Genomic DNA, 23,041 nt, shown 5'->3' on the forward strand with positions numbered 1-23,041 from the left:
CTGCTCAGAAACATCTGAATCAAGATTCTTCGATGCCAAACAGAGAGATGCAAACAGGACCGTAGAAGGTTGGCCATGCCCCGCGAAACGCGAACGGTGAACGGATGGCCGCTGGCGCACTGGCTGCCAAGGACCTGTGATCGACTCCTACTTCAGCTGGTCAACTCATGACATGTCCATCAACAACCAGTTGGTCGAAGATGGCTGGGAAGCCGCACTAGAAAAAGCCCAAGTATGGCGTTTGAGTCGGGCGGCTATGTGAATCATCCAATTGAGGTAGGTGGGGACGTGAAGACCGTGTTACTGCGTGGTTGGGAGAAGTGGGCTTCGCTCAAAATCCCAGCCTCCTCTTGGTAGAAATGCCGGCCACATGTCAAATCAATCATCACCATGAGAATGAAGAAAAAGAAGTTGATTGCTCCACCCGTTACGGATTGAAGCTTCTTGCACGTTTTTGTTTTATCGTTCACGGCAGTTTTTGTCGTTTTAATCGTTCGCAGCAATGAGTCGTTCTTTGGAGTCCCTTCATCTCAAGCACACGAATGGTAGGTGCGATGCAGCCATTTCGATAGGACCAATCTAACGTATGAACCAGTTTCGCAACCACGTTTGGAACGGACATATTCAGAACGCTCATTCACAGCATCAGAAGACTACTATTCTCTGTCTTCTAGATCATCCAATCGTTCAGACAGCAGAGCCTCACAATCACGACCATACCCATTACCACGAACGCATTCTCGCTCGATTCGCAGAATAGAAAGTCCTGCTTCTCCCGATGAGACATCGCGTCAAAGTTATGAAGGCATCGCTCGCCCAGTCCTCATTCGCCAGGTATCAAAGCCCGCATCAAGACCCATGAGGGGTGTTGGTGTAAGGAGGCGTGATCTGGGTCCCACCGAGGTATCTGTACCACCGATTCCACCAAGAAGGGGATCACCCATCAAGAGAAAGCCAGTACCCAGCACAGTCTTCGAAAGCCCACCTCGTTTAGAGCCCATCCGTATCCCGCAAGCTGCCTTGAGTTCAGCTTCCATGCAAATTGCTCGTCAATCCGATCCGCCAACACCTGAAGCAGACACACCTTACGTCCGCTTCGCCATCGATCAAATCACAAGAGATGAAGATATTGCAGAAGGCAAGCCATGGCTTGGTCCCGAGTTCGGACACGGCTACGATGAAGGCCCGATACCCTTGAACCAAGAATATCCCCCGATACCTGATGATCCTTACGACGACATCTCTCCCATCCCGATACCTCCACGAAGCCCAAGACGTAAAAGCAGCGCCATACCAGCCCCGCATCCTCTGCAGCAAACAGTCAGTCTGCTCACGCCATTTGAGCCTTCAACGGATTCTTTCTATGCTCCTTTAAACGCTCTACCACCTATCCTCCGCCCATTACGTTTTGGCATCTTCATTGCTCTTTTGACCCTCTACTTGATCGCTCTCGTCTTCACAGCAATCTGGTCTCGCGTACGCACTGGACTATGCAACTACGGAACCTTCGGAGACGGCACGTACTTCGTATTCCAATACCTACCTACCCTTTTGGGCATGGTATTACTGCTTTGGCTCTTCGAGATTGAGAAAGCCGTTTACAGAATTGCGCCCTTCATTGCACTTGCTTCTAAGACCACTTCGATTCGCGGTCATGGAACTACCTTGCCCATGTACCCGTCTGGGTTTATCTTGCCTTCCTTGGTCCACTTGAGAGCAGGTCAGCGTGCAATTGGTGCATTCCTGATCACCTCCTGGTTGACCCTGTTCACCATCCCTCTGCTGGCCTCTTCATTCAATGTCTACTATCGTGGTACTCCTGGTCGTTGGGTTTGGCTTGCCACACAAGGCACCATCTGGACTGCAATTGTACTGTATATCCTCTTGCTAGTCGCTTCTGTCGTTCTCTTGCTATTCCTCCATAGCAGACGAACTGGACTCAAGTGGGATTCTCGCACCCTCGCTGATTTGATCGTTATCACCGAGCGCAGCAACATTCTCGACCACTTCGCTGACATCGGCGTGGACGTTAACAAATACGAACTTTGGGGCCATAGCGCCGAGAGACAAGATAGGCTGGGCTACTTCAACACGGCATACAACCCCAATGACGTTTTCCATACACTGGGAGCACCGAACAGACCCGCAAGGCCCTACAGTGCAGACGAGAGCATTCTCAACGAGAAGTTCGCCGCCCAGCCTACTGGCTACTCCAACATCAACGAGCGACCCTACAGTTATGGCTCGACTGGCACACACAATACAACCGACCTTGTCTTGCAGCCCGACAACACTGATAACTATCTCCCTTGGTTCTTGCGTACCGGCTTCGCCTTTATTTGGCTTGTCATCGCTCTTCTTCTGCTTCTCGCATTTTTGGTAGTATCCTACCTTCCTGCGACCGCCGTCAGTGCTGGCTTCTTGCCCGACCTGCCTGAGACAGTCAACAGACTTGGTTTCTCTTCGTCAAATTTCTTGTACTCATTCGTACCAGCTTTGCTTGGACTTTTGTGTCTTCTCGTCTGGCAGCCCATCGATCTTGCCTTCCGTCGTCTCCAGCCTTACGCGTCAATGTCTTCGGCTGGAGGCTGTCTTGCAGAGAAGAGTCTGCTGCTATCATATCCTGCGGACGCTCCCTTCGTGGTCACTCTCAAGGCCGCCGTCAATGGTCATGTTCGTGTCGCCATGATCAGCATCGTGACAATCCTTGCCGCACTTCTTCCAGTCCTCGCTGGTGGCGTCTTCTGGAATCAGTTCTACGTCGCCGAGCAACGTATTCGCGTGAGCGCTCAAATGTCGGCCTTTTACCCTCTGACTGTCTTCGTCGTCCTCTACGCTTTGGCATACACTCTCGTATTTGCAGGCCACAAGCGTGCACTGCCTAATCGCGGCATCACTCTCGCCGACAACATCTCTCTGCTGCATCAAAGCCGTCTGCTCAATGATGCAGCATTCCAGGCACCCGCAACAAAGACCGCCCTGGTTACACGTCTTCTATCAGCACCAGTCGGCGAGCGAATCAGCATTCACCAGAACACTGGACCCGAAGGTGGTGTCACAGGCAGCAAAGTTTCCATTGCCGACTCGATCCGCGGCCTCGGACGTGCCAGAGCAGATGCCACGACCCCGGTCAATAACTCAGGCGGTTCAGGTCTTCCCCACTACGGCTATGGCAAATACTATGGTCGAGACGGCAAGCAGCACATTGGCGTCGACCGTGTCGGCAGACCTGGTATCCCTGACATGGTCATCAGGATGTGATTACAAAATCAAAACTTTGCCTTTTCATTCATTCATGCGTTTTTAGCGATTGCGTTTGGAGGGTCTTTGCTTTGGGGTCATGATGTATTATAACGCCCGCACACAACCAGAAAGATTATGTCCATACTAGTATAATTTGTAATATTTAATCAACACTTTGAAGAAACGTTCAGTCCCAATAATGTTTAATCTATGTTTCCCATGCTTCCAATTCCATGGGCAAGGTGATGTCGTTCGTCGAGATGACTTCTATGACTCTTCAAGGTCCTAATTCTAGGCAATGGCTTGAACAGAGTGATGCAGAGTCTTTTGTGGTCTGCTTGATGGTTATCACCTGACAGTAGTTGATGACTGCCGTTGCTAATATGGAGGACTGAAGCTCTTGGGAGAAGTCAAACAAGGTGACTTTGGAGCGTCCTCAGGAAAAGAGATACCCAGAAGCTACGATGATAGAGAACACGTCATGAATAGAACGATACTGTTGGCTTGTAAGTTGCCTACCTATTCCAGTCAATATGTAGATATGCAGAAAAAAAGACTCAAAGCCAGGGAAGATTGAGAAGCTGTCTTGTTAGATGATCAGGTGTTAGTGGTAGATTCCAAGGGATGTTCACGGGTAATCGGCTTGTCCTTAGGACAACCGAGAGAGAAAAATACAGCAGGAAAGACTTTAGTAAATGGTAAGTGCATGTTCCATTTGTTTATGTAGCTAGTAAGAAGTCCACGAAGACATGCGAACGAGGCAGAGCCTCAAACTTGTCCCGAGTGTCCTTCCAGCTTGATCCATCGTTTCTTCATCCATTCCTCCGCGAATAGAGACAGAGACATCAGCAGAAGTGACTTCTGGTGCGTCAGTGGAGTGTTTACCAAGAGGCGGTAACAGGCTCAGTGGCAGCGCCCCAACCAGCGTCGGCGGCGACGGCAGGGGTGGAAGCATCAGTGCCCCAGCCACCGCCAGTAGCAGCCTCAGCGGGAGCCTCGGCCTCACCAGCAGCGGTAACGTAGCCAGGCTCGGAGGCCTCCTCCTCGTTGTCAGTCACATCGTCCTCGAACTCAGCCTGACCGTTCTCGGGCTTGAAGTCCTGGAGGAAGTCAGGGACCTCCTGCTCGGTCTCGAGAAGGATGTTGACAAGAGCCGGGGCGATGTCCTCGTTGCGCTCGTTGTAGAACGAAGTAGCGTGACCCTTGTGGCCGATACGACCAGTACGTCCGATGCGGTGGATGTACTCAGAGATGCCGCCATACTCCGTGCCGGGCAAGTCGTAGTTGATGACGTGGTTGACCTGAGGAACATCGATACCGCGGCCAAAGATGTTGGTGGCGATGAGGATGTGGGGCTTCTCTCCCTTGAAACGACGCATAGCGTCCTCACGCTCAAGCTGGGAACGGCCGCCGTGCATGAAGACGGTGGGGAGTTGACGGTTGTAGAGGTAATCGTCGACTTCCTCCACACCAGGCTTGCTGTTGCAGAAGACGAGAGTGCGGCAGGGAGGTCTAGCCATCAAGAGGTCGTAGAGAGCCTGCTTCTTCGAATGGCGCTCAGCGAACACAACGTCCTGGGTGACGTTCTTGTGAGTAGAGCCGGCGCGACCGATGCGGACACGCATGAAGTCGGCGTCCATGTAGGTGCGAGCGATGGCGCGAGACTCCTTGGGGAAGGTGGCCGAGAACATGAGGTAGGCGTGATCGGGGTCCTCGTTCATGTCTATCAATCAATTAGCGAGTGGAAAAAACAAAAGGAGGAAATTGAAACTTACCGCCACCACCCATGATCTTGTTCATCTCGTCTTCCCAGTCACCCTGAAGCATCTCATCGGCCTCGTCGATGACTGTGAACTTGACACGCTTCATGCTCAGGATGTCAGGCTTGTCCATCAGATCCTGGAGACGACCAGGAGTACCGATGAGAAGGTCGCAGCCCTTGGCGAGCTCTTGAAGATTGCTGCTCATGGGGATACCACCGTAGGCGCACACAGGGCGCAACATGGAACGGTAACAAAGACGGCGGGCCTCGTCAAAGATCTGTTGAGCAAGCTCACGGGTAGGAACCACGATGACAACAAGAGGCTCGGCGCGGACGCGAGCTCCCTTCATGGCGGGACGAGGGCCTTGCAGCTTGCGGACCTTGCCCATCAACTTGGAGATGATAGGGATCAGATAAGCGGCAGTCTTGCCAGAGCCAGTCTGGGCGACAGCGACAAGATCGTGGCCAGCAAGGATGATGGGAATGCAGTAACCTTGGATGACAGTGATGCGGTCGTAGTTGCAGAGCTGGACGTTGGCGAGAACTTGAGGGTGAAGACCGGCGGTATCAAACTGCAAAAGAGTTAGCACAACGTCAGTTGAGATTGACAAAGAAAACTGACACTGCCAATAGGTGCGAATTGCTTGGGTCCCTCAAGGGTAGCCGAGAAGTTCAAGATGTGGTCAAGGGATGTACCGGCCTTGCTCTGACCGTTGCGGAAAAGCTGTTCCTCGAGCTCAGGGTCGGGAGCACCGACATCTCCCTCCTCACCAGACCACTCGTAAACCTGAGCGGAGCTGGCCCAAGCGGGGTTAGAGTCTGAAGTAGGGGCATTGAAAGCATCGTAGTCAAGCTTCTCGTCCTCACCCCAGCCGTGCTCGCGGGCGGCGAGAGCATCCTCGGGGTTGGGTGCACTGGCAGGGTTGGCAGGAATCTGGCCAAACTCCTCAGCAGGAGCGTCCTGGAAACCGGATTCAGACATCTTGTCTGATAGTTGGGAGATCTGAGATCGTGAAGTGGTTAGCAAAAGGGCTTGATGGTCGATGAGATAGGCTTGCGTCAGGGTTAAAGTAGATGTGTAAGAGGAAGAAGATGATGGAAGTTGTTGATGGAAGTTGTTGATGAAGGAAGGTAGTAGAAGAGAGTGAGGTTGGAGAGTGATAGTAGATAAAGGTGATAATGGTTAGGGCAGACAGGTGAATTGAGGCGTTAAAGTGAGTAGGTGAATACCTAGCAGTGCTGCGAGACTAAATCGCCGGAGAGACTGGTAACGACCCAATCTGGTGATGATTGTGAAGAAGGAAAAAGGCTATGAACCTCAAGTTCGGATAGTGGAAGGAGAGGAAGCAAGTGTAGAGAAGAGGTGATGGTGCGAATATGAAAGTGTTGCAAGAGCGAAAGACTTACAAGAACGGGAAGCGAGTTTTTGATGTGAGAACGAGTCGGAAGCAACCCGGTATCAGTCAAACTATAGAGAGAAGGCGTGTCAGTGATGGGCGCCGAAGGTGGGAGGAGGACAAGACAAGAGAAGTTGGAAGAGTTAGAAGAGCTTACACTTTGGTTCTGTCTTCAAGTTGTGATGATGACCGTGTTGGGAAGGAGGGATGCGCGAATTGGATGATGGATGCAACGCTTTATAGATGTGAGAGTTGTGGGTTTGCTTCGCTTTGAGGAGGAGCGCGCTTGAGCGACCGGCAGTTTCCCAAAGGAGCGATGGAGTTCCGCGTTTGACAAGCAATCAACCTCGTTACCCCGTTTCTTTCCAAAGCTCCGGGTGATAATCTCTTTCACTCTGAGGGATGAGCAGGTAAGTTGAACTCGTCTTTGATTGCAGGCAAGACATGCAATGCAAATATTGACCTGTGTCAGTGTCGAGATGTCCGTTCTTCCTGATGTCAATGATACCAGAAATTCCAAAGCAGATCCTCATGCCCTCAAAGAAGAGATGAAACCGATAGAGGACCGACCAGGAAGGCCATAGGGAAGAGCAAGGAAAAACGGAGAATCAAAAGGACACGCCTACCTGATCTTGTCGGTTCTCGCCTGAATGTCTTGTCCACGGACCACGATCGGGGCCTTTACATGAGCCCTCGGCCAACCATGGGTTGTTTCCTTCCAGTCTCGGACCTGTAGGACATCAGTGCATCGCTTCTGGTGCATCAGAGCGCACCAAAAGCGCGACTGCAAACACAAGGGCGCTCTGGCGGCAAAACCCTCGCTCATCTCGAAGAGCTCGGTATTTGTCGTCTGCTTAGCTGTGAGAAGACATAAGCGCATGGTCATTTCGTATCGAGCATCCGGCAGCGGATGTCAGGAATCCTTTGTTTGTAAATTCATGCAGGCTCTGAAAATCGACGAGGTGTACTGAGAGCTCAAGTCTGTTGCCCTATTGATATCTCGATGCGTTGCTGCCTTTCTGCAGCTAGTTCGAGTGGCCTTCCTCGGTGGGCGGGCGCATGTGCTGATAGTGTGCACGCCGAGGTGCCAATCAACACTCTTTTGAGCCTTCAAGGAGCTGTCAGTAGTATGCCTGTATCTGGTACGGTCATGAGTTTTCTGGATGATAACATGTCTGATATCTTCTTCAAGGTCCGAGACCTTGTGGTGAATTTGGGTATTCGCCTGGTATTGGACATTGGTATGCACCGCAAGACATGGTGTACAACAGAGAGCCTGTCCAGATATGGTGAAAGGAGAGAGACCCTCCCACTCAACTCTTCAGAGAGTTAAGATCGGAGCCTGAGAACAGAGTTGACTCAGTTGACCACAGAAGTGCTCTCAATTTTGCCTTCAGCTAGCGTGAAGGGACGGCCCGAGATAAGCGAGGGCACGTGCCGCCCAAGCTGTGAGTTGTTCGCATCACGTAGCCTTCATGAGATGCATCTCAAAAGCTGACTACTTCCTACATCTTCCATTTGAGAATGCTGATCTCAATTGCAGTACAGACTTTCTGTCAGTAGCATGGCACCCTTGTTTTTTTTGCTGGCCGCCATGTTCTGGCTTGTAGGGCTCTGAAGGAAATGCTTAGAACACTGCACGATCAAGCAGCTACTTGCAGAGCAAGTTTCTTTTGTTCCCTTGCCGCTTCTTCCGACACCAATGCTATTGTTGAAAACGTAACCTTGATTATACCAAAGACTAATTATCAGAAGGGCCTTACTCTTACCAACAGCCCTTCATAGGCCTCGTCAGCACCAAACTTCTCCATGGTTTCTTGGACGCTAATTAGCTGATCATCACGCTATGACCACGTGCGTGCCTTGGCAGAAGCTTGACAACACTACGAAGGTGGCTTATCTTCGATCACACTTCGAGCCGTCTTCCAACTCATCCCCTAGAGAACCTATTTTAGTCCCTGCATTTCAGCTTTGATATATTATGAGCATAGAGAAGCACTTTCGGGGTATGTCTGCAGAGACAACCAATCAATACACTTTTGATCCTACAGAACAATGAGCGACGCCATCGATGAGCCTATCAAGCAGGTAGCGCAGGACATTGAACCTGAATTTTCCGAGAAGGAAAAGAAGCACCCGAAACGCAGGGATTCAGGGGATCTTGGAGAGGAACGCGACTATACGAATCCAAAGTAAACTTGTCTATTCTCCGACGAGCACGTTTTCCTCTTGGACTGACTGACCATGACAGTCGTTATTGGTTCGAGTCAACAGCATGTCCTCTGATCGCAGGAACCTTCGGCCCTATGGCCTCCGCGTTTTCCATATGTGCCTTGTCTTCGAGTTGGAGAGTTTACATACCGCCTGGGGGTACCGTCAACAACGGCACGACCATCGATGACCCACAATGGTGCTTTACAAAACTGCTTCTAATGAAGGGAACCTATCTGACAAGGAATATCTAGGTTACTTGCTATAAATGCTATCTCTCTTGCTCTCGCTCTCATTGCAAACGGATCGTTGCTACTCAACATGGCCCATCATCTACGATTCTCGATAGCGCAACCTATCACGATAGTTGGCTTTACCGTCTCCTCTGGACTCCTGATTGCTGATCTCATTGCTCTGAGTGTATCAAGCACATATCAACTGCCGGCTGACTCCCCTGCTGCATCTGCCGCCCATCATGCTTTGACCTCGGCTTTCTACTACGCCATCATGGCTGCTGCAATCTATCTCACCATTGCTTCGCTCATGTGCTTGACCGTCTGGGGCGCATACAAGGGACACTATGCAAGACACTTCAATCTCACAGCCGCACAAAGAACACTGATGCTGCAGACAATGAGTTTCTTCACCTACCTACTACTCGGTGCCTTGGTTTTCAGCCATGTTGAGAAGTGGGAGTATCTGGATGCCGTATACTGGGCAGATGTAACGCTGCTTACCGTTGGCCTTGGGGACTACTCGTACGTTGCACTCGGTACAAGACATGTAAAGTCAAAGCTGACAAAAGACAATACAGACCGAGCACTCACATGGGCCGTTCGCTGTTCATCCCTTTCGCCATTGGTGGCATTGTCATCCTCGGTCTGGTCGTTGGCTCGATCCGAACCTTGGTCTTGGAGCGAGGACAAAAGAAGATCTCGGCACGCATGATGGAGAAGAAACGGCTTCGAGCTGTCAATAGTGTTGGCGATGGAAGACAGCGCATAAGAGTCAGCCGCTTCCAAACCATGAAGTTTGTCGAAAGCTACACGGATGCTGCACAAAAGAGAGAGCAAGAGTTCAGAGCGATGAGAAGAGTGCAGTACTGTGCTGAGAGGGATCGCAAGTGGATTGCACTTGCTGTTTCTACAACAGCGGCTTTTACGCTCTGGCTTGTGGGAGCTGCCATTTTCCATGTTGCGGAGAAAGCTCAAGGCTGGACTTATTTCCAGACGATGTACTTTACCTATACCTGTCTGCTTACGGTACGTCAATCAAGAGAACTTTCGAAAACGGGAACGAGACTTGCTGACGGTTCATCTAGATTGGCTACGGAGACTTCACCCCGTTGTCGAACTCTAGCAAAGCCTTCTTCATCCTGTGGTCTTTGCTGGCAGTACCAACCCTCACAATCCTAATCAGCGACATGGGCGACACAGTCGTCCAACTCTTCTCCAACATAACAGTCTGGATCGGCTCCTTGACCGTCTTGCCGGACGAACAAGGCATCCGCACCGCCTTCAAAGCAGCCCTAAAATCCCTCCCCATGGGCCACCTCGGCTCCCACGACCTCTCGACCTTAAATCCCGGCGGCGTTACCCAAACACGCGGCCCAAAAGCCGACAGTACAGACAACGATACAGACCACGAAACAACAATGATGGACCGCATAGCCGACCGCATGGCTAAACACCTAGAAGCCGAAGAACTGCAAGAAGCCCTTCAAGCAGAACAAGCAGGCGATACCCTCGAACGCGACATCCACTTCTACCATTTCATTCTCGCACGCGAGACCCAACGTATGATGAAAGACCTAAACTCCTCACCTCCAAAACGGTACGAGTGGGGTGAATGGGAGTATTTTTTGAAACTCATGTCCAGCACCACTGCCACTTCCACCAACGAACCTTCCACTAATCCAGACTCGGATTCCGACGATGTGATTCCTGAAGAATTACGATTGCCAGAGACAAGAGAACAGTGGAACCGCAAACATGTGGATTATCGATGGAGTTGGTTGAGTAGGGAATCACCATTGATGGGGTATAAGAGTGAGACGGAGTGGATTTTGGAGAGGCTGGGCACGTGTTTGGAGAGGGAGTTGAGGGAGTCGAGATTGTTGCCTTATCGCACCAGAGAAGAGAGGAGGAAGCCTCCTGTGAGTATGGCCGAGATGGTTAGGAGAGGTAGGAATAAGCAAAGGGGGGATGATAGAGCTGAGGAGGATGGGAAGGTGTGAGGTTTGAGCTGATTTCAGAGGGAAGGCATGCGTGTGGGCGTTGGTAGGTGTTGATACCCCTAATTGTGATTTCCATTTCTCTTTCGCTTTTCATCATCTCTCCGAATGATTACGCTAAATTAATGTTGTCATGCCTCTTTATGACTTTTCTGGTGACTGATCAGCTTTCGAAAGGCCGAGATTAACCTTCGATGCAGGTGCATTTGGTCTTACTCTAGATTCACCACAGTACATTTCCAAAGTGTATTCAAAAAGTGATTTCATTTCTATCGTAAGGGGGGTATCTTGTAAAGTGGAACGTGAAAAGTATTGAAGGAAATCGCATGTGGACACGGGAGGAGCTCTCAACCTCTGGGCTCAGCTCTCCTCGCCTTCGCACTGTCTTTCAGCTTTGCGTAGTATGCCTTGAACTTGGCATTGTCATGTTCGAGCCTCTTGATCTCTTTGATGGCAGCCTGGAGCTCATCCTCGGACTGTTTCGAATGTGTTGTTCGTACGCTGGCCATACTTTGAGTCAAAGCAGCCATGGAAGCATCCTGAGCATGTGATTCAAATGCCTGCAAGCGGTGGCTCACATGATCGAGAGCTTTCTTGAGTGTGTCATTCTCGAGTTGCAACTCTTCTTCACGAACAGATATTAAGCCACGGTTGGGCTGTCTGGTAGGTTGAGTCTCCTGGGCGTCAACAAATTCGGTGGGATCGTCTTCGTTGATGTTCGAGAGACCTTGACGGCGAGCGTAGCGCTGTTCTCGTGTGACGATGTTTGCGTACGAAGCAGTTCCACCACTAGTGGGAATGACGTAGAAACTCTCGCCTGGACCAATGTGACCATGTTGTTGTAAGGCGTTCAAAGCAGCTGGCGATATGAGGGATTTGACATCCGGATCGTTCGAGGCTCGAGCGCTTGTCTTTTGGCGTGAAGAAGTAGGTAAATCAGGTTCAGGGGTGTCGGTCAGGGGTAAGGCGGTGAAGGCGAGCATTGAAGAGAGGCGTGACAGAGGGCCAGTGGTCCAGTTGGAGTAGAATCGAGAAAAGCCATCGTCTTGTTCCTTTGCTTGGGCAGGTCTTTCGGCGAGGACGGATGGCGGAGGGGCACGATGTTCAAGCGGTGGTGTGGAGACTGCAGCTGATGTGGACGAAGATTGAGGTTTGCGTGGATTGAGGGAGGAAGACTGTCGTGGGATGCCACGAAGAGTGGCCATGTCTTTTGCGAGGGCGGGTGAAGACTCGCGACGAGATGGGTGTATGCGTGCAACAGGTGGTGCATGGGCAGAGGAAGGGGTTACGGGAGGTGAGGCGATGGGTGTAGAAGGGTCCGGCGATGGGATGTCTGCATCTTGGGAGTCTTGTATGGCCTTTGCGATGGTGTGTTTGGAGCGGATGATATCTGCTAGCTGACGGTGATGTTCTTCCAACAACTTCAGCATGCGCAAGGCTTCAGGATCTGAAGTTGAATGCTGAGCTTTTGCATATTGTTCTGCGGCGGAGTGGTGTTCGGTGGCAGCTACAGCGAGGCGCGACTTTGATGTTTCGGCGGCTGCTTTGCGCGCATGCGAGTGTGCCTGCTTAGTGTCAATAGTGGTATGCGGCAGCAAAAGGGCATGAGGCTCACCAGAGTCAAAGGCGCCTCTTCCATGGTGCCTGATCTGCAGCATAGATGGCGTTAAAGACTAAAGTGCATTTCGAGAATCTAGATATCGATAGGCAAAATAGAAACACCAACAGCACGCATGTGATTGCGGGTACGTCATGGAAACACTTTGTTCCCCGCAACCTGTTTGGAGGCTTGGAGCAGCGGGACGGCCAGATGCATGCTAGATGGTACTGCAATATATTGACTGCCGGGCAGGCTACCTATTCCACCTTGACATCTCCACCTGTTTCACCTAGACTCCGAGAGACTTCCACCGAACAACTTACGCCTTTCCATCTCGTTTTGGACTTTCCGTATTCGCCAGCTCAATCTCTACTAGGACTCACACTTGGCGCCGGCATGCTGGACCAAAGAACGTCAAGACGATAAAGTTTGACCCCGACAAGCCATGGCTTCTACTGCCGATGCCCCTCGTCGCAACCTGTCGCTGAAGCTCCGGAGAGGTCGCAAGGACACTGACCGCAATGATTCGACCAGCTCAATAGGAAGCGGACCCATGGACGACCATGTCTCAGGCCTCAAGCCGTCCATTGACAACGTCTTCGCCAAAGTCAAGGAACGCAGAGCTCGCAAATCGCAAGACCTTCGCCGCAACAGTGACGACTCGTCCAAAGGCCTGCGTGGCCTCTTGCCGTCGTCCAAGAAGTCGCGTCGGAAGAGCAGCACCCAAGACAGCGACCTTCTCTCGGCATCCAGCGACCTGATCCCAGACCGCCAGCGGGGTACCTCGCCCAACCCCAGCGAGCTCTCTTTGGGAAACCACGGCAGTGGACATAGCAGTCTGCTCACCGAAGACTCGGACGATCAAGCGTAAGTTCCTCCTTGTCATTCAATCCCCATCCGTGATTCTATTCAAGGCGAGGGCTATGCGCCAAGTGTCCGAGCGTCGAGTGTCGTCGTAACGCCGATCGCAACAACATGGCCCATTAGCCTTCGGTGCAATCACAATCAAGCAGGACCCTGGTGGCCCCCTCTCTCCGTACTACACCGTACACGTGCTGGATACGCGATACGGTCTGGAGAAGACTGCCTTTTTTGCTTGTGTCTTTGCTGTCGTCAGGCTACAAGAAGGGCTCCATTTGCTGACTGCCCTGTCTCAAGCAGACCCGTCAGACCAACCCTCTCCCCTCACCAGTCCCACGCCGGCTACTTGACGCTGTCCTCTCCTCTGATCAACGCCGCCGCTACAAACAACCCCTTGCCTGAAGACATTCCCCATCTTGCAGATACTCTGGCTAGCCCCGCTTCTCCCGAGAAAGACGCTGCCTCTCTATCGCTTCCTGCAACTGCCGACCGCCGTCAGTCGCCCGTCGATAGATTCAAAGGCGCTTTCACCTTGCCCAAGAAGAAGCCCTTGCCAGAAATACCTACAGAAGCACATGAGGCCTTTCCAGATCTCGACTCTGAGCCAATCAACATCAACACCACCGTGTCTTCTCCACGTCCCTCGACTCCTCAGTCGCTGCCTCAAAAGCCCACAATCATCACCACCGTGCCTACCACACCTCCCAATACCGTTGAACCTCCCACCACTTTCGTGACGCCTCCTACTCCCACCTCGCCTCAAACCCACTTCTCAAATGCATCTGCCCAGTCACTCAACTCCGCCGTCAATTCCCCTCCCTCATACGTAAACGCTGCTGCTCAGAGACGTAAAAGAACTGGAACCTTCACTTCGAGCAAGCTCTCGAGCACAATCACCGCTTCTCCCTTGACGCCGCATATTGAAGAAGCAAAAACACCAGGAGGCACAATCACCGCTCCAAACACGTCTTCGGGCTTCTTCTCTTCCGTCTTCAACGCGGCGCAGAACGCTGCCAACCAGCTCAGTACTAGCTTGAATACGTCCATCGCTTCAAACCAGAAAAACAAGCCTCTGCAGTCGGAACAAACAGACGCCGCGGGCGGCGAAGAAGTGATTCCTGGCCCTGAAACAATCAACTCGCCAGAACTCGAACCAGGCGTTAAACGTCAACTGGCCGTTGAAACTCTTGGTAGAGGAGACCTTAGTCTAGATCAGCTCGGTATCAGTACCGAGAGCTCCGACGTCAGCCCAATGACTTCCAACGTGGATCTGCAGGATGCATCATCCAACGTCTCGCAATCGACCACCAACGGACAGAAACAAGAGGAGAGCGCTGCACAGCGCGCTGTGTCGGCTGCCTACGAGAAGCCGGTAGAGAAGACGATCAGCCAAGCCACTGGCGGACGACCTCTTTCAATGGTCTCTGGCGATGGCTCCGATGCTGGTTTCCAAACACCTCCAAGGACATCAGGCACCTTCGACAGTGTCAAGCGTGCTGGCTCGGTCAGGAGCAAGCTCAGTGGCCGCCGAAGACATCGTGGCAGCTCGGCCGCTACCGGCGGAACACTTGCTGCTGCCGTCTCTGCTAGTAGCGCTACTCTTGTTCCTGGCGCACTTGGTCAAGGCCATCGCTCTACTGGCTTTGCTGTTGCCAGCAGCAAGCGCAACAAGGATTTCCATCAGCTGTTTCGAAGTGTGCCTGAGGATGACTACCTGATCGAGGACTACAGTGCTGCTCTACAGCGCGACATTCTGCTGCACGGAAGGCTCTATGTCTCGGAAGGTCACATTTGTTTCTCTAGCAATATCCTCGGCTGGGTCACAAATTTGGTCATCAGTTTTGACGAAGTTGTATCAGTGGAAAAGAAGAGCACTGCTGTAATTTTTCCTAACGCCATCGTCATCCAGACTTTGCATGCTCGCAACGTATTCGCCAGTCTCGTCGCTAGAGATTCTACTTACGACCTCATTATCAGCATCTGGAAGATCAGCCATCCTAACTTGAAAAGCTCTCTCCATGGTGTAGCACTGGACGATTCTGGCACTGGCGATAAGACCGAACGTGCCGAATCGATTGCGTCTGAACACGACAGCTCCGACCAGGCCACTGAAGATGATGTGTATGATGAGGATGAAGATCAGGATGACATGGGCAGCTTCTATGAGCCTGGTGGCAGTGTTGCTGGTAGTGAAATTGGCGATCAGGCTGTAAGCCGCAAGACTTCTGCCGTCCCTGTCACGGCTGGCATTTCAACTGGCAACGGTCCTACCAAGGGCGCAGAGGTCATAGAAGCGGCTGCTCCCGGTGCGACAGCTTCTGCCGACTTCCCTGGTCCGGCTACTCATGCTCCCACCGAATGTGGCGATGATGGTAGTCACTACGATAGGCCATTGGCCGACACCACGATACCGGCTCCACTGGGCAAGGTCTATTCTTTGATGTGGGGTCCAGCATCGGGCACGTTCATGAAGAAGTGGCTGGTTGATGACCAGAAATCACGCGAGCTGTCTTTCGAAAATGAGAAAGGTGGTATGGACGACACGCACCGAACATTCATCTACTCTTACATCAAGCCCCTCAACGCTCCTGTTGGACCGAGACAGACCAAATGTATCGTCACTGCTACCATGGAAACGTTCGATTTGGAAAAATGTGTCTCTGTCAACTGCAGCACTGCAACTCCAGATGTGCCTAGTGGTGGTATTTTCACCACGAAGACCAGATATTGCATGATGTGGGGCCCCAACAACTCGACTAGGTTGATTGCCAACTGTACGGTAGAATGGACTGGCAAGAGTTGGTTGAAGGGTCCTATCGAAAAGGGTGCCAATGATGGTCAAACACAGTACGTCAAAGACTTAGTTGCTGCTCTCACCGCTGGTGTGGCTGCGAAAGCCACAGTCAGAGGTGCACCTCGCGGCAAGGGTAAAGGAAGACGCAGAACCGATGCTGGTATGCCGGCCGAAAGTGTTGCCGTCGCTCCCAAGAAAGTACCAGAGGAGGCCAACTGGGGACTGTTCGAGCCTCTTCGCGGACCATTGGAGCCTTTCGTCAGCATCTTGCAACCTTTGTTCTCAGCACAAATCGTCATCACGATATTGGTGCTGCTTCTGGCATGGACATGGCTCTTCCCATCTCGACCTCGTTCTACCGGCGTTGGTTTTGCCATCGATTCTCCCGGACGACTGGCAGCATACGAAGAGCTGTGGCGCAGAGAAGAAAGTGAACTCTGGGACTGGCTTGAAGATCGCGTAGGCCTCAGCAACGGCATCCCCGTCGGCGGCGCCGCACAAGAAAGAAACGACAGACAAAAAGCCCTGGGCGTCAACCAAATGGGACGCAGACTTCGCAATCACAACCTCGAAGGGAAACAAGTGGAAGATGCCATCAGAGTTACTGAAGAAAGGCTTTCCACACTGAAAGACGCGGTCCAAAGGAAAAAGGCTGCACAAAAAGAAGAGAAGAAGAAGAAGTGATGATTTTCGTGTGTGTCAAATAACAATCATTGGGTCTTTGGCTTTTCTGGCGTTCTCGAGCAAGCGGGAATGGGGGTTTCTTCTTTGTCAATTAGGCGTCGCTCACTCCCTTTTGTATATCACGATCCGCTTTTCGGGCAATAAAAAGAACTTTTGCATATGACTCGAGCATTCACGCTACCATTGTATGCTTTTCATGACTTGATCGTTATCTCTCGTTCAATGGAGTACAGCTAGATCTTGAGAAAATACGGTGCTGTGACATTCGAAGCATGTGAAAGGGCTGGCATGATTTTGCTTTGCGGCCAAGTTGAACCTGCGAGTTGGGTGACCCTGGCCCCTTTTGCCAACTCATTCTCTTGTACATTACAGGACTGTATCAGTTTGCTGATCAGCCATAACGATAATCCCATGCTGTAGAGCTACTAAGACGTCTTGTGCGTCGTCAGCGTGAGACGTCTGTCTGTTGTATCAAAACAGTTTCATAGCACATTTTGCCATAAAGTCACAGTGCAATGCAGCATGCTCTCGTATGGGTGTGTACAAGTTTGGACACTGAAAGGTTTGTCACCAATGGGACCAGGATAGTTCTTTGTAGACTCATCGGAACATTGTTCATGTTGAAAAGTTACATTTTGTCATATTGTGCTGATCCATTACTCAACAAGCCTACGTAGTGCTTCTCACAGCTCAATGACCACCTTCTTAGCACTGACACCAGCCTTTGACTTGTCAAGACCCTTCTGAACACTGTCAAGACCTTTTCCGACAACCAAAGGCTCAGGCAAGCACTTCAAGTCTCCGCTATGGATAGCGCCAGGGACGAACTTTTGCCAAACTGCATCACCGACCTCCTTGTGCTGGTTAGCAATGGTGATGGCAAAGACGCCTTGGACATTAAGATCGGAGGGCTTGTCCTCGGGAGGAGGTAGGACGGTAGCCATGTTCTTGCTGCCTCCGGCCTTTTGCAAGACTTCGAAACAGTGCTTGAAGGTTTCGGGCAGGGAGATGCTGTCGTAGATGCCGGCGAACTCGGCACCGGTGTCTTTGATTGCGGCGACGATGTCGTCGGCGACTGATGAGCTGTTGTAGTCGATGACGGCCTTTGCACCGAGCTTGGAGCAGTAGTCGTGGTTGTGCTTGGAGGCTGTGGTGATGACTTGGACGCCACTGGCTACGGCTAGCTGGATGGCTGTTGAGCCGACACTGCTGGAACCACCCCAGATGAGAATGACCTTTCCGGATGACTTGGGGGAGGAAGTCGGGTAGGGCAGCTCGAGGTAGCCCTTTTGGTAGAGACCGGCTGATGCTGTGGAGATGGCCAAGGGCAGGACGACGGCATCGGTGTAGGAGACTTGCTCGGGGATCTTGGATGTCAAGATCTCGGGGCATGCTGTGAACAACTGGAAGCCAGCATTCTGGGGCTTGCCCGTGCCGAGACCGATACAGTGGCTATAACGATGGGTCAGCTACTGTGTATGGAGATATAGGGGCGGAGGAAGTGCATCAAGGATTAGCTCCAGCCGTCCAAGGCGTCATCTTGACTAGCTATAGAAAGGCACAGTATTTTTCATCTGGTGTGCCTGTCCATTGAAAGCAGTACTTTGATGTGGCCTCTCAGGATAGAGACACCAGCACCAATGACGTGCCTTTCCACAGCCACGAGATGGGCCTCTCAGCGGAAAGGGAGCTAGTATTGGGTGCATCCCTCCGGTGTCCAGAAAGGCATGACTTACGATAGAACTCTGTCACCCTTCTTGAAGTTCTTGACATCTGATCCAACATCGTAGATTTCTCCAGCGACGTCAGTGCCCAGTACGTTTGGGAAGTTTTGAATAAAGAGCCCATAGTCTTGGATCTTCCAATCGACTGGGTTGACTGCCTATCGATCAATTCACGTTAGCATGCTTCGAGTTAGAAGTCAGTCCCTGTAAAATACTCACCAAAGCTGCATTCTTGATAACGACCTCATCTGCGCCAGGCTTAGGCATGGGAGCATGGTCAACCTTGAGGGGGTTGGCCTTTGCCTCAGTGAGCCAAGCTGCCTTGTTGGCGACGTCTGACATTGTGTTTGCCATTATGATGTGATATGGTGGAAGTTGATTGAAGAAGAATTGAGTTTCTCAAGTAACTTGTTCAGAGGAATGTGTATATAAGTAACGGAGCTCCTGTCGTAGCTCCATGGTGCTTGTGTAAGCATGCTCTGCACGATCATCAATGTGATGTCAACGAGAACGGCAGGTGCAACGCGGGGCAGTCACTGGCAGTCAAGCTTCATCGAAGGGTCGCGATTCGAGTCTCGGCCGTCGGAACAACATTCCACCTTGCATCATTCATCTCGGATATTATCAAGTCATCTCCATGACAGAGTCGCAAGCTTGCTAAGCAGACATCAATCTCACCATGGCCAACGACGCCGAATCAGCGCCAACAGATGTAGCCTCGGCCGTTGTCTTGCCCGACGCGACTCCCTCGTCGCCTCATCGCTCAAATGCTCGATCGCCAACTCCGCCAGAAGCACGCGCTGGAACTAAGCGTCGCCAGTCATCTGCATCCCATGATTCCCCCAAGCGACAGCGCTTTTCGCCTTCTCCAGAGCGATTGAGGAAGGACGATCATGCACCTTCCGCTCGCGAAAGACGCCCAGTGAAGCCCATTGATGAAAAGAAGCGCACTCAACGACTATTTGGAGGGTTATTAGGAGGCTTAAGCCAGACAAGACCTGCCAACCCGGCAGCAGCCAAAAGACGAGCTGAGCAAGAGGAGCGCCGCCGTCAGAAAGAGCAAGAGCTGAGCGAGCGACAAACCGAACGAATCGAACTTCTCAATGTCGCGAGGAAGAAAGAGCAACGTAGGGTCGATGAAGCGAGCATGCGCATCAAGCACGAGAATATGAAGGCCATGACAAACTTCTTGACCACCTCGACCGAGCCGAAGCTGTACTTCAGGCCTTGGGAGTTGCTTCCGGAACAAGAGGATGAGATCAATCGTCAACGTGAGGACGTTGATGTCCAAATAGATCAAGAGCTTGACGATTTCGACCAAGTCCGCCAAAGCTGGCAGAATGAGGACGTTGACGGACAAGCGGGCCAAGACGTTGCTGCCTCTAAACTTCATGCGCAAGACACATCAAATGGCACAAACCATGCTCCTGAGCGATTGTCTGAGCCTGCACCGGCACACGAACAGACACCGTCCGTTGAATCGAAACCAGAATCTACGGCTGAAGCTGCACTTGTCAAGGCCGAGGAAACAGAATCACCGGACCAAGCGGCCGAAGACGGCGATCGACATCGAAAAGACAGCATAGACGACACGGGCGATATTGTAGTCGAGGCTGACGAGGACACTGTCATCTACTAACCCTGTTATATCTCTCCTGTATCTTGCCGAGTCACAACGACGCTATAAGGATGATCTTCTTGCTTTATCGTTTGACAGGACTCGACAGCGATCTTCAGCTGGGTTACTCTGGCACGCCGTCGCCTCAACCCATGATGGTCATGCGAGCAAATAATAAAGACACACCATGGTTGGTCTGCTCAAATCTTCGATGTTTACTTAGCAGGCCACGGCGGCTACACTTCGACTGTCGTATTTCAGCCCGTTTGTATGCACCTGCTCTAGAGTCGAACATTGGCTTGTTCAAAAGCGCCCTCGGGATTCGTAATGCCACAGCCTCATGTCTTATCCCGATGTTTTCATTGCGAACCTTGCCGGTATCTCACCAATATTTTAGGCATCCCGACACGAGTTGCTCATATCCACCATCCTCAATTCACAACCGTTGACATTCTGAGAAAGACGTTTCTAGACAAACGGGAATTTCATATTCGATGACAATGTCTCACTCCAAAACATTCATCTCGTCTTCGGCAATATGTCATGTGGCCAATTTCCCCATGGTATACCTGACTCGGTGACATTGCTAATTGCGACTGCTACAATGGGTTCCGTCTTGCGCAAATTGAGCAAGGAGGATTGGATCTCATCACCGAACGGACATTGAACATTGCAGATCTCCCGGCAAATCTCTGGAGAAGATCTTCTCGGCTCTGGATGAAATTATTGACGTGTATACGTGATCTGAGAATAGTACACAGCACACGACCTTGCCGACAGGTTGTCTCACTCTCAAGGCCACTACAATGGTTATGGTTTGCCCCGAGGGCTTCTACGATGCCGTTGACCTTTAGCCGGCGCTCCGAAGGGTCCACCTCGCGGAATGAGTACCATTTTCTATCAACTTCCCTCGGCGTACCAAGCTTAATGCTATGTCTTCGTGATTATGGCCGAAGGTCTAATTTCAGTGTACAAATGCTTCGACCCACTGGGCGTGGCGATTGTCGACGAGTGAGTATAGTGTCCTGGGGAACCAAAGAAACAGATCAACTATCACCACACCATGACTCGAAGGTACGATTGCTCGTCATGATTGATGTGTATATAAGACCTGGTCTTCTCGAGGTAAGTCACTCCTCTATCATCAAATACCTCCGGCCTTTCCATTCTCCAACTACCTCCTACTCTCCACCACCAAACACACCCCGACAAACATCATCATGCGTTCCGCCATTGTTCTCTCTGCCCTTGCTGGTGTTGCTCTCGCCGAGCACAGATCTCTGATCGGCCGCGATGGCACCTGTAAGCCTCAGCCTGCTGGCTCTGGCCCTGTTGCTTCTCCCGACACTGTCGAGGCCTTCTTTGCCATTCCTGAGCTCCAGACCCTGTCAACAAGCGCTCCCACTCCCGATGGTTACACTTCTGCCTTCACCGCCTTGAACGCTTCCCTCAACGCCAACAAGTACATGGGTCTTTGGACTCTTACTTCCTACGACACCATCGGCTGTGCTTCCCTTTGTGACAAGACCACTGGTTGCGAGGCCTTCAACATGTACAGCGAGCGCGATCCCACTCTCGATCCCAACGCCTCCAACTGTGCCAACCCTGCATCTCTCACCAACTACAAGTGCACCCTGTGGGGTGCTGGTGTATCTGCCGACCAGGCCAAGAACTTCGGCCAATGGAGAGATAACTTCCAGGTCGTCATCACTGGCAGCAATGCATACAATAAGGTCCCCGCACCTTGCACTGTCCCTGGCTACGATGGCCCTACTCAGCTTGGTGGTGCCATCAACGCCCCCCTCGATGCCAACCGCCACGACACCTACATGGGCGTCCGCGTCTACCCCTTCAACGAGGACCAGGAGTACGACCCTACCGCCTGCGCCACTGCTTGCACTTCTCAGACTGCCTACAACAAGGGCCACCCTGCTAAGGATGGTTCTTACCAGACTTGCCGCTTCTTCAACTCCTGGGTCCAGAGCAAGAACGGTGTTGCTTACGAGGTCCACTGCGGTCTTTACAACCAGACTTGGTCTCCTCAGTACGCCACCAACTACGGTCAATACCAAGGCAGCAACCGCATCACTGTCTCCAGATCTTACAGCTACACTCTTTCCGAGGTTTCTGCTTAAAGTGTGTTGGCGATGTTTTGAGTCTACCAGATGGCTTTTCTGTTTCTACATTTTTGGCATTGCATTGCATTGCATGATTTTCTCTCTATACCATTGTCGCACAGCTTCTTTTGCGACATCGTGGCTTCAATGTTTCCAGTCATTGACACGATACCCTCTGTATATATCTCTATGTAAATAATCATTTATCTTTACCATCATTATGTCTTGAATCTAGTGATCGATCACGTCCATCTCCACCAGCATTTGTTACTGCTATTCTTCATATGTCGACATTAAAGTGCTTGGAACATTTAGTTAGGAATCACTAGCTGTAAATCGCCAGTCCGCGACCAATGGGGACAGGGTGATATCTAAGCGTCTTGGTCGGATTTGCCCGAGCCACGAGCTTCACGCGTGGTCCTTCTCGGCTCTTCCTTTCCGATCTCCGTTTCAACAACCATCCCTGTTTTTCTTCAACGCAGGACGCCTAACGTACTGTTGTATGGCATCGCAAATCAAATCAAGCCCTACTAATCAGATTCGCCGCATCCTATAAGCTTTGCTCATTGCTGGGTCAGGCCTGACGATATTGCCTGGTGACAGTACTTCGTTCTACCTCAAATCTTGATCAATGCAAGCCCAGCCACCTGGTGCACAGATGCTGTACAAACAAAGATCGAGGATGAAAAAGTAGGTAGGAAAACTCGAGTCATAATTGTCCAAGTCTTCAAAAAGAGGTTGTTACCCATAGCTTCTCATCTTGCTTGTACCTATTCAATCTCTTACTCCGTCTCCTT

General features: G+C 51.5%; 8 protein-coding genes across 8 annotated transcripts; 5 read left to right on the forward strand and 3 right to left on the reverse strand.

Annotated features, from left to right (window-relative positions):
• Window positions 1-390: 390 nt before the first annotated feature.
• On the forward strand, window positions 391-3,415 carry M438DRAFT_401481 (uncharacterized protein). Its single transcript, XM_029909543.1, has 2 exons — window positions 391-545; window positions 596-3,415. Exons 1-2 carry the CDS (start codon window positions 503-505, stop codon window positions 3,259-3,261), a joined length of 2,709 nt encoding a protein of 902 aa, XP_029765549.1. The 5' UTR covers window positions 391-502; the 3' UTR covers window positions 3,262-3,415.
• A 709-nt stretch (window positions 3,416-4,124) lies between these two features.
• M438DRAFT_262707 (DEAD/DEAH box RNA helicase) lies at window positions 4,125-5,987 on the reverse strand (the record flags this gene model as incomplete). Its single annotated transcript, XM_029899838.1, has 3 exons — window positions 4,125-4,966; window positions 5,019-5,577; window positions 5,628-5,987. 3 exons carry the CDS (start codon window positions 5,985-5,987, stop codon window positions 4,125-4,127), a joined length of 1,761 nt encoding a protein of 586 aa, XP_029765550.1.
• Window positions 5,988-8,339: 2,352 nt separating this feature from the next.
• Window positions 8,340-10,910, forward strand: M438DRAFT_286638 (voltage-gated potassium channel). Its single transcript, XM_029901592.1, has 5 exons — window positions 8,340-8,594; window positions 8,654-8,812; window positions 8,868-9,371; window positions 9,428-9,875; window positions 9,935-10,910. The coding sequence occupies exons 1-5, from the start codon at window positions 8,458-8,460 to the stop codon at window positions 10,847-10,849; spliced, it is 2,163 nt and encodes a 720-aa protein (XP_029765551.1). The 5' UTR covers window positions 8,340-8,457; the 3' UTR covers window positions 10,850-10,910.
• Window positions 10,911-11,105: 195 nt separating this feature from the next.
• M438DRAFT_360873 (uncharacterized protein) lies at window positions 11,106-12,509 on the reverse strand. Its single transcript, XM_029907465.1, has 2 exons — window positions 12,462-12,509; window positions 11,106-12,411 (listed from the first exon to the last, which is right to left on the reverse strand). Exons 1-2 carry the CDS (start codon window positions 12,483-12,485, stop codon window positions 11,194-11,196), a joined length of 1,242 nt encoding a protein of 413 aa, XP_029765552.1. The 5' UTR covers window positions 12,486-12,509; the 3' UTR covers window positions 11,106-11,193.
• Window positions 12,510-12,691: 182 nt separating this feature from the next.
• M438DRAFT_341146 (uncharacterized protein) lies at window positions 12,692-16,955 on the forward strand. The gene is made up of 2 exons (XM_029904438.1): window positions 12,692-13,313; window positions 13,608-16,955. The coding sequence occupies exons 1-2, from the start codon at window positions 12,892-12,894 to the stop codon at window positions 16,783-16,785; spliced, it is 3,600 nt and encodes a 1,199-aa protein (XP_029765553.1). The 5' UTR covers window positions 12,692-12,891; the 3' UTR covers window positions 16,786-16,955.
• A 431-nt stretch (window positions 16,956-17,386) lies between these two features.
• On the reverse strand, window positions 17,387-18,952 carry M438DRAFT_401486 (oxidoreductase-like protein). Its single transcript, XM_029909544.1, has 3 exons — window positions 18,729-18,952; window positions 18,522-18,667; window positions 17,387-18,237 (listed from the first exon to the last, which is right to left on the reverse strand). The coding sequence occupies exons 1-3, from the start codon at window positions 18,861-18,863 to the stop codon at window positions 17,469-17,471; spliced, it is 1,050 nt and encodes a 349-aa protein (XP_029765554.1). The 5' UTR covers window positions 18,864-18,952; the 3' UTR covers window positions 17,387-17,468.
• A 236-nt stretch (window positions 18,953-19,188) lies between these two features.
• On the forward strand, window positions 19,189-20,148 carry M438DRAFT_330375 (uncharacterized protein; the record flags this gene model as incomplete). The annotated part of the gene is made up of 1 exon (XM_029903311.1): window positions 19,189-20,148. One exon carries the CDS (start codon window positions 19,189-19,191, stop codon window positions 20,146-20,148), a length of 960 nt encoding a protein of 319 aa, XP_029765555.1.
• A 1,199-nt stretch (window positions 20,149-21,347) lies between these two features.
• On the forward strand, window positions 21,348-22,262 carry M438DRAFT_264139 (uncharacterized protein; the record flags this gene model as incomplete). The annotated part of the gene is made up of 1 exon (XM_029899927.1): window positions 21,348-22,262. One exon carries the CDS (start codon window positions 21,348-21,350, stop codon window positions 22,260-22,262), a length of 915 nt encoding a protein of 304 aa, XP_029765556.1.
• Window positions 22,263-23,041: the final 779 nt, after the last annotated feature.

Source organism: Aureobasidium pullulans (assembly GCF_000721785.1).
Source record: "Aureobasidium pullulans EXF-150 unplaced genomic scaffold scaffold_1, whole genome shotgun sequence".
In the NCBI taxonomy this organism is placed as follows: Eukaryota; Fungi; Ascomycota; class Dothideomycetes; order Dothideales; family Saccotheciaceae; genus Aureobasidium; species Aureobasidium pullulans.